The sequence below is a fragment of the Chaetura pelagica genome, unplaced genomic scaffold (assembly GCF_000747805.2).
Source record: "Chaetura pelagica isolate M959 unplaced genomic scaffold, ChaPel_1.0 scaffold53, whole genome shotgun sequence".
In the NCBI taxonomy this organism is placed as follows: domain Eukaryota; kingdom Metazoa; phylum Chordata; class Aves; order Apodiformes; family Apodidae; genus Chaetura; species Chaetura pelagica.
In genome coordinates, this window is record NW_009952880.1 from 3,847,807 (window position 1) to 3,856,341 (window position 8,535).

Here is an 8,535-nt window from a genome sequence, read left to right on the forward strand (position 1 = left end):
TGTCCATCGTCACTAACAGTCTGCTTGGAGGAAAGCTTTTGTGGAAAATTTTCACTACATATTATATGGAATCTGTATTACTCTTCCAAACACAAAACCAGCCGTAAGTATCTGATAACTAATTAGTACTCACTTGGATACAATACCGAAGTCTTTTTTCTCTTAAGTGAAAAGCTGGGCATGAAAAGTCAGTGCTGAAAGGAGAAAAAAAAAAGAGACAAAAGAGACATCCCCATATATTAAAGAATTTTTCCATGACAAAAGCAGCTAAACATCTCACAGATAAGAGATAAATTGGAATAAACAGCTGTCAGTGTTAAATAAATATCCTGGATAGTGTGCAGGACAGAAATAACTACAGCATCGTCAAACTCCTTTCTTCTCTTTATTTAGCTGTTCTTGCATGTAGCTCCCAATCTTTGCACTGCTTCAGTTAGTGGAGCATTTATTTTTGAATCAGCTGCATTTGTTAAGACTGTAACAACGAAAGGCATTTCCTGAGAAGCTGCAAGGATGAGCAGAAAGAAAGAACAACAGCTAAGGAAATACGGGACCCTAGTAGTGCTTTTTATCTTCCAAGTTCAGATATTTGGTTTTGATGTTGACAATCGACCTACAACAGATGTCTGCTCGACACACACAATTTTACCTGGACCAAAAGGTGAGGAATATCAGGTGGCTAATGCTGAGACCAGTACTGATAAAGGCTGATTTAAAAAAAATAGAGTAATGGAAGGCTTGTGGCTTGGGCTGGGGATGAAAGCTGTGAATTATTGTGGACTGTACAAACATCTAGGAAAGTGGAACTGTGATGGGGGAAAGTGATGAAGCAAGGAGGTTTGATTTTGCATTTCTTTAGTTTTAGGAACAGTGCCACACGGTCTTATATAAGTTAGAGGTGTCTTTTTGCAGCTTGCTCCAGCCACATAGTTCTCTTACTACTTGTATTCATCACACAACCAGAACAGCTAGCAGCCATAAAATGTGTGACTTTGTCTAAAAGTAGGCAAGTATTGTGAGCTGTTATTGGTTCACTTTGCACCTATGGGTAGGGAGTGATATGCAATATTAAAAACTACTGAACTGTCATTATTTCCAAACGCTTACTTGTAAACACAGCTCTGCTGAATTAATCAGACCTGATCCAGTAGTTGTTGGTGAATTAAACACGACCTTCACTAGAATTCAACAAGAAGTAGATCAGCTCTGCTATGTGCAGTTCTTTTATCTTCAAAACACTTCGCAAATATCTGAAACCAAATTTTCTGCATTAACCTACTCTTTGTGTAACACAGCTAACATCAACAGAATTGCCTGGAGGGTATCTCAGTCAGAAATTAGGTCCCTGATGTACAAATCTCTCTTGTGGTGACAGATCTAAAATATATATTCCACATCATGGCTATTGCAGTTCAAACTACTGCTTTCTTTTTAGCAATTAATTGTATTTTTCTATAGGCTACAGGCTGAGAGAAAAAATTGCAACTGATTTAAATTTTAAGCAGAAAAGAGATTATCAAACCCAAAGCACTGCAATAAACTCATTTGTTTTTATGACAGATTATTCAAATGCATGTTGCTTAAAGGACCATTTTTAATCAGCAAGGTAGTTTCTTTATGATTACAATCCAAGCTTAAACTTTTGCTACCACAGCATAAATGCAGAGAGATGTAATGATCCCCAAGGGAGCTAGTGGGAGTTTGTTTAGTTAGTATCTGAATAATGGCAGGCTGGAGGGAAAAGTTTGACAGAATTGTGTTTAACAAGTCACAAGGCTAATGAGGTGGTCTGGTGACAGCATGAGAGAAGCTGGAACTCCAGCTGGTTTCTGTGGTCTAGCTTGTATAGGGAGCATTTTTAAGTTAGATATTACAGTTCTTTGCAAGTGTGTGATACTGAGAAAGTCAGGATTTAGTCATTACCAGTCTCTACTGCCTCCCGACTGACACCAAGGCACAAGAGGAGCCAAACAATGTATTGGCACAGTCCTCACTAGTGCTTTAAAATTAGGTTACCATACCCAAGATCCATGATTGATACAAGGGGTATTGAGTAAACCACCTCCAAATTACTGGCTCACATCCATTGCAGATCATTAAGCACATTTTGTAGTCTATGTGATAACATTCTATAGACTCAGTTCAGTTCCTACCAGAGCTGAGCTCATCCAGGACAGTTACAAGTGGCTTTCAATGGCTCTGGTTGTTTTGTTTGCCTATCAGCTGGGCAGTTCAAGGCTGAGCAGGCTGGGTGTGTGAACTACCCCATTACTCCTCATGCATCCTTTGTAGTCAAGGATGAAAGATGCTGACCTAAGATGGCAGAAAGAAGTATGTCCTGCTGCCAGTTTTTCTGTACTCATGTCTATGGACTCAGAGCACATGATCCCAAGTCTATGATCACACCACAGCCACAGGCAACACTTTCCTGCTCCAATTTTAACCCTGACAAGGGAAAAACCTCTGCCTTCTGTTGCTGTGAATTTCCTATGCTACATCTGTAGTGCCCCATTGTCCACCATTCTCTCAGAAATGAGTTTTGACCCACCCTGCATAAGTTTCAGCCCCTTACCCCCATCTGCTCAGCACAAGACGGAGGTGCTGAGCTCACACAGTAGGTTGCCAACTTCTTCTACCACCACAGGCCTGATTTCTGTTGTGGCAACTTCCTCTTTCCACATGAACATGGGAGTGTCTAATAGGCCAAAACACCTAGAAGTGCAAGGAATTAAAAGGTATTCAAGAGCTGTAAGACTTCCTGCACCGTCCCATCTCATCTATCACTCTGCAGATTATCCTATAGGCCAGATCCAGTGTGTGGGCTACAAGTGGAATGGCCCCCAGTGCATTACAGCAGCAACACCACTGTTCCCATCACACAGCACAATGGAGAGGAGAAAGCTGAACGAGAAGTGAGGTTGTTTGGAGAACAGAACTTAGAACTCAGAACTGTTTATTTCTTGCACTACAGGTGGTTGTGTTACTTCCTTCATCATCTAGGCATTCACAGCTGCTACAGGAGCAAGCACTCAACTTCTCCACATACTTGTCCTGAAAATAATCTGTTCAAAAAGGATCATTAGTGTTGTGAAAATTTGCCATTTCTTGTACAAGCCATATGTAACTTGTCCAAGTAAAATTCTTCCCCTTCAAATATACTATTTGTTATGCTCATACCTGAGATGTCACAAGAGAAGTATGAGTGATGGGATGAAAAGAAAGGGTAATTCCAGGCTGATTATCAGGAAGGTCTGATAAAGTAACAGTCCCACCAGTTCCCAAAAAGCTTGAGGCAAAACCAGAGCTTGTGTGTATAACACAAAGAAAATACTCTGGAAGGCTGCAGTCTCCCAGGAACAGAAGGAATGCAGTAAATGTCCTGTGAGCCTTTTGCACTTTCTGTTGCAGCGACACAAGACAACCTAATTTAAACTGCACAGCATTAGAAATGAACAGGAGTTTAAGTCTGACCTCTGGTGGTTCTGCATGATGCAAACCTGGTGCCTTGCCATCCCCTCCTATCTGTTGCTCTTCCATCGCTGGTGCAAGCAAATGGAAGTTGAGGTCTGTTTGTAAAAAAATGGTACAAATAATTTTCTAAACAGGCACTCCAGAAAACGGGGAAAAAAATAATATGAGAAAAGAAAAAAGTGGCACTCGTCTCCCAGTTTCCTTTTCCAGGCAATGCTCAGGTCTCTTCTTAAAATGAGGGGATTCTTTTCAATGAACACAGGCCTAGTGCAATGTCTGTCTTGTTCTGCCTTCTTGAGAAAGATTTGGAGGTACACAGCAAGCTGCCTTATATAGAAGTTTAAAATAGAAATGTGGGAGGCATTTCTAGGGTCCTTATTGAAATACCCTGGTAAACCAAAAAAAAGAAAAAAAAAATACATTTGTTTTGGACTAAAACAGATTTTCAGTATTTGTAATTAGTGATTTTTGGTGTTTGACCTGAGCTGTACAGGAACCACTTGGTTGTAGCTGCAGTGCTTTGGCACAGGACCTCTGAAAACTGCCAGTGGGTACCACTTATCCACAGCTGAGCAACTAGGGTAATAAAGGCAAAATTCTCTGCTCCATCGACTTCTCAGGCCCAAACAGAATCAAGCAGAAACAAAACAACAGTTTTGCCATGACAGACAAGTGCATGGCCTGGCAAAGTTATTCATGGCCCTATTGTTTACTTTCCACCCTTCCAAGCCTGGAAGAAGGCTGGCTATTGCTGCTGCTGACAGAGGAACTGGGTCTGTGGGGCCACAGCAGCCAGAGCCCTGAAAGCAAAAGCACCATTTGTCTGCCCATGCCCTGGCAGCAGCAGGAACACCAGGCTCTGCTCCCCTGGGCTCTACCTCTGACTGGTGTCCCAGCTCTGTCCTTTCTCCTAGGTTGCTCTTGCCTGGAGGCTACAAGCTCAGTTTTGTCTATCCTGCAAAGGAAGATTTAAGTGGGCTGTTGACAGAGATGAGATGGGATCTGACCTCGTATGAGTAAATAAGCAACAACATGAAGGCAGGAATAAGCAGAGGGCCCAAAACTTTAACTCCTAAACTCCCAGTAAAAGCATGAGCAGAAGGAGAAGACTGGAGTGGGGGCTAGCTCTGCAGAACAAGGCTACAGCTGATTTCATGTGGATTCCTGGGAGCTTGATGCTTCAGAAGACTGGCTGTAGATCTTGCTCTATGTCCCAGGTCCCAGCTCATTTCCTTTGAAATCCAGACACAGGAACTTCAAAGGTCTTGAATCAGTTCCAAGTTGAGAAATTGGAATGAGATGAAATCTGAAGAATATAGGGAGTTTCCCAGCAATTTAGATGTAAAGCGTTTCCGTATTATTATTTCTGACAAATGATGCTTATAAACTCTATGACATTGGCTGGTGCCTCAAAATAGCATTTGCTGTGGTCTCCAGTACAGTTGTCCATCTCTCAGCTTTAATTTTACTTACACAATTCCACTCATGGAAACTCTCAAACTCTCTCAGAAACCAGATATGCTGTTATCCACATTTCCTTCTGAAAATATAAAATGCCTTACCACATCCTATAGGCTGCTTAGACCTATAACTAGATTTCCCTTAGCGCCTCATGTTTGATCTGAAAAGCCCTTTAATTTCAATACATAATTCTATTTTTCATATATTTCAAGCTTTCACATTTTAGTGTACGTTAAGTTCCTGAAGTTTATCGGCCTGAGCTACAAAGCATGTATGTGGGGGCTTAAATACATACATTCAAAAGATATGAGGTCTGTATTTCTTATCAATGTCACTCTGATTCCTCACCGAAATCACCATAATTCACGGGTCTCTGAAATCATGTCAGAATGGCAGGGGAATAGTCCAGGAAAGTGACAGTGAAAAGCGAGTCAGGAATAATTTAAATTATTTCTGTATTATTAAAGAAATAATGTACGTCCCAGTCAAGCACAAATGCCCACATATTTTCAAATAAGACAAGTCATCCGAGCTTCACTGAGCCTGTTGGGGGCTTGGATCTGGCTCACACAATGCAACAGAAGAGGCACTTTCTCTGAGGTTTAGTAGACATTTATAAGTGGAAAGCAGAAATGTGAGCAGAGAATCCAGTTTATTCTGGAAGATTCTGTCTGTTTCACCAGGCGAGGGCCCCTGTTGTCTAATTTGAAGCTGGGTGAAAAAAAAAGACAGCAAGTCCAAGGACTTGTGAGGAAAATGACTTGTTTCTCATACTAGAAGTGTGCATGTTCCTGCAGGACACCTGGGAGAGCACCTATGGGTGCGGTTGCTCGGTACAGCTGCACTCATCTGTCAGGTTTTCTGCCCAGCATCTTCCCCCAGTCTGACCATGTGGTCCTACCATCACCTTATGCTGGCTCAGCTGTGCGCTCATCTGACTGTCCTGAGCTGATTCAGCTCAGTCACTAAAAATGTGGGTGATTTGCCTTATTGATATTCGCCTGTTTAATGACTTTAACTCCTTTAACACAGGGTGAAAAGAGTGGTCCAGATCAGGCAGACGGGCTGGAGACATGCAGGCTGGGGGCTGAAAGGTGGAAGGACAGGGAGGAGGACCCTGAGTCAGGCAAAAGATGTCAAAAAATCCTGTCCTCACATGCCCTATATAGCTTGAAAGCAAGAATCCCACTGCTACGGGAAATTCGCTAAAGATCTGAAAGACCCTGCAAGTGAAATTAGGGAGGGACTTTCCATTGACGTAGCTGTGACGTCCTGGTACACTGGAAAGACAAACTGGGCTGCATTTGCTTATTTCTTGGGAGCCCACGACTCCCTCTGGTGACAAAACCTCTCAACAGAGATTGCGCAAGTGCGGCAAAGGTTCCCTGTGGTCAGGGTGGCTCGGTGTCTGCAGGCTGCAGAGCTGGCCCTGTGGCTATCAGGAAGGCTTATCCAGGGGGTCAAGGCATTCAGTTGCTCCTGGAGGTGTCTCAAAGCTTCAGAATTATGTACCTGTCCTTATCCCAGGTTTAGCACCCAGGACAGGCAGAATCACCTGCACTCCTCACCCTCTGTCTGTGGAGGTGAGGAGGGTCCCTAAGCTGCCTCAGGTGAGACTATGAGCATGAAACATAAAGCTCAGCAGAATACAAGATCAGAGGGTAAGCCCACAAAACAGATTCCATACAAAGCCTCTGTGGTGGGACATAGGCTATGCCTAGGAATGCTAAATGCATCCAAGGCAAGCAGTGCAAAGCATCCACGTGCATGCTAATCAAGATTAACCATCCTTCCTCCTCTCACAGCACATCAGTCAGGCCCCCAGGGCTTATCAAGGACTCCTTGGCTGGGGCTTTTTTCAATTCAGAGCATCTGATGTCGGAGGACAACTGTGCTGTAACCACACAAGTTGTGTTTCTATCGTTCGACAGAAACAGGGTGGCTATGCCCTGGAGTCTGGAGGAAGGTATCATAGAATCATAGAATCATAGAATCTTAGGGGCTGGAAGGGACCTCGAGAGATCATCTAGTCCAACCCCCCTGCCAGAGCAGGGTCACCTAGAGTACATCACACAGGAACTCATCCAGGTGGGTTTTGAATGTCTCCAGTGAGGGAGACTCCACAACCTCCCTGGGCAGTCTGTTCCAGTGCTCTGCCACTCTCACAGTAAAAAAATTTTTTCGGATATTCACCTTGAATCTCCTATGCTCCAATTTACACCCATTACCCCTTGTCCTATCACTGGTAATCACTGAGAAAAGCCTAACTCCGTCCCCCTGACACTCATCCCTTACATATTTGTAAACATTGATGAGGTCACCCCTCAGTCTCCTTTTCTCCAAGCTAAAGAGACCCAGCTCCCTCAGCCTTTCCTCATAAGGGAGATGTTCCACTCCCTTAATCATCTTCGTAGCTCTGCGCTGGACTCTTTCAAGCAGTTCCCTGTCCTTCTTGAAATGAGGGGCCCAGAACTGGACACAATATTCCAGATGTGGCCTCACCAATGCAGAATAGAGGGGGAGGAGAACCTCTCTTGACCTACTAACCACACCCTTTCTAATGCATCCCAGGATGCCATTGGCCTTCTTGGCCACAAGGGCACATTGCTGGCTCATGGTCATCCTCCTGTCTACCAGGACCCCCAGGTCTCTTTCACCTACACTACTCTCCAGCAGTTCAGCCCCCAACCTGTACTGGGACATGGTGTTGTTCTTCCCCAAATGTAAAACTCTGCACTTCCCCTTGTTGAATTTCATCGTGTTTCTCCCCGCCCAACTCTCCAGGCTATCTAAGTCTCTCTGAATGGCAGCACAGCCTTCTGGTGTGTCAGCCACTCCTCCCAGCTTAGTGTCATCAGCAAACTTGCTGAGGGTACATTCTATACCCTCATCCAGGTCGTTGATGAAGATGTTGAACAACACCGGTCCCAGTACCGACCCCTGTGGGACTCCACTAGTCACACACCTCCAACCAGATTCTGCCCCATTGACTACAACTCTCTGGCTCCTTCCTTTCAACCAGTTCCTAATCCACCTCACTTCCTGATCACCAAACCCAGGTAGGGTTTTGCAGGTATACCTGCAAAACAGAGGCTGAGACAGCATTTACATTTCAGCAGTGTTTTTGCTCAGGAACTGGACTTGACTTGAGGCCATGATTTGCCTGCACAGCTCTCCAAGAGCCTCAGTGAAACCCTACATGGACCCAGGGGCTCTCTCTGCAGAGCTCCAAGTGAAAAGGCTACATGTTCACAGAGACTCCTCCTGGCTTCAGCCTTTAGGCAGCTTGCAGACTCCCTCTCACTGTGATGCAGGGCTGCTTCTATATAAATGTGGGTTTCCTAAACCCCACAGATTCTCCAAGATTCCCCTGATTCTCCAAGAACCAGGATCAGCCCTTGATCACAAGACTTGGAGAGTCACTAAACATATGTGAACAAGTTAACCTGAAAATTTCTTCCATTCATGAATACAAACCAGAAAAAATGTCTACAGCAGGGTATCCTAAGTTACTTGAAGGTCATTAAATTCTTAATAAGTACATTTTTTCAAAATATAACCTCTCAACATTGTGTTACTTAGTGAAACTCCTAAAGAGACTCT

General features: G+C 43.9%; 1 protein-coding gene across 1 annotated transcript in view; it reads left to right on the forward strand.

Moving 5' to 3' along the window:
* Positions 1 to 219: 219 nt before the first annotated feature.
* COLEC10 (collectin sub-family member 10 (C-type lectin)) overlaps positions 220 to 8,535 on the forward strand; it is an 18,616-nt gene continuing 10,300 nt past the window's right edge. The window contains exon 1 of the mRNA XM_009995360.1: positions 220 to 661. Coding sequence (XP_009993662.1) covers positions 514 to 661 — 148 coding nt within the window. The 5' untranslated portion in view covers positions 220 to 513. The remainder of the gene's footprint in view (positions 662 to 8,535) is intronic.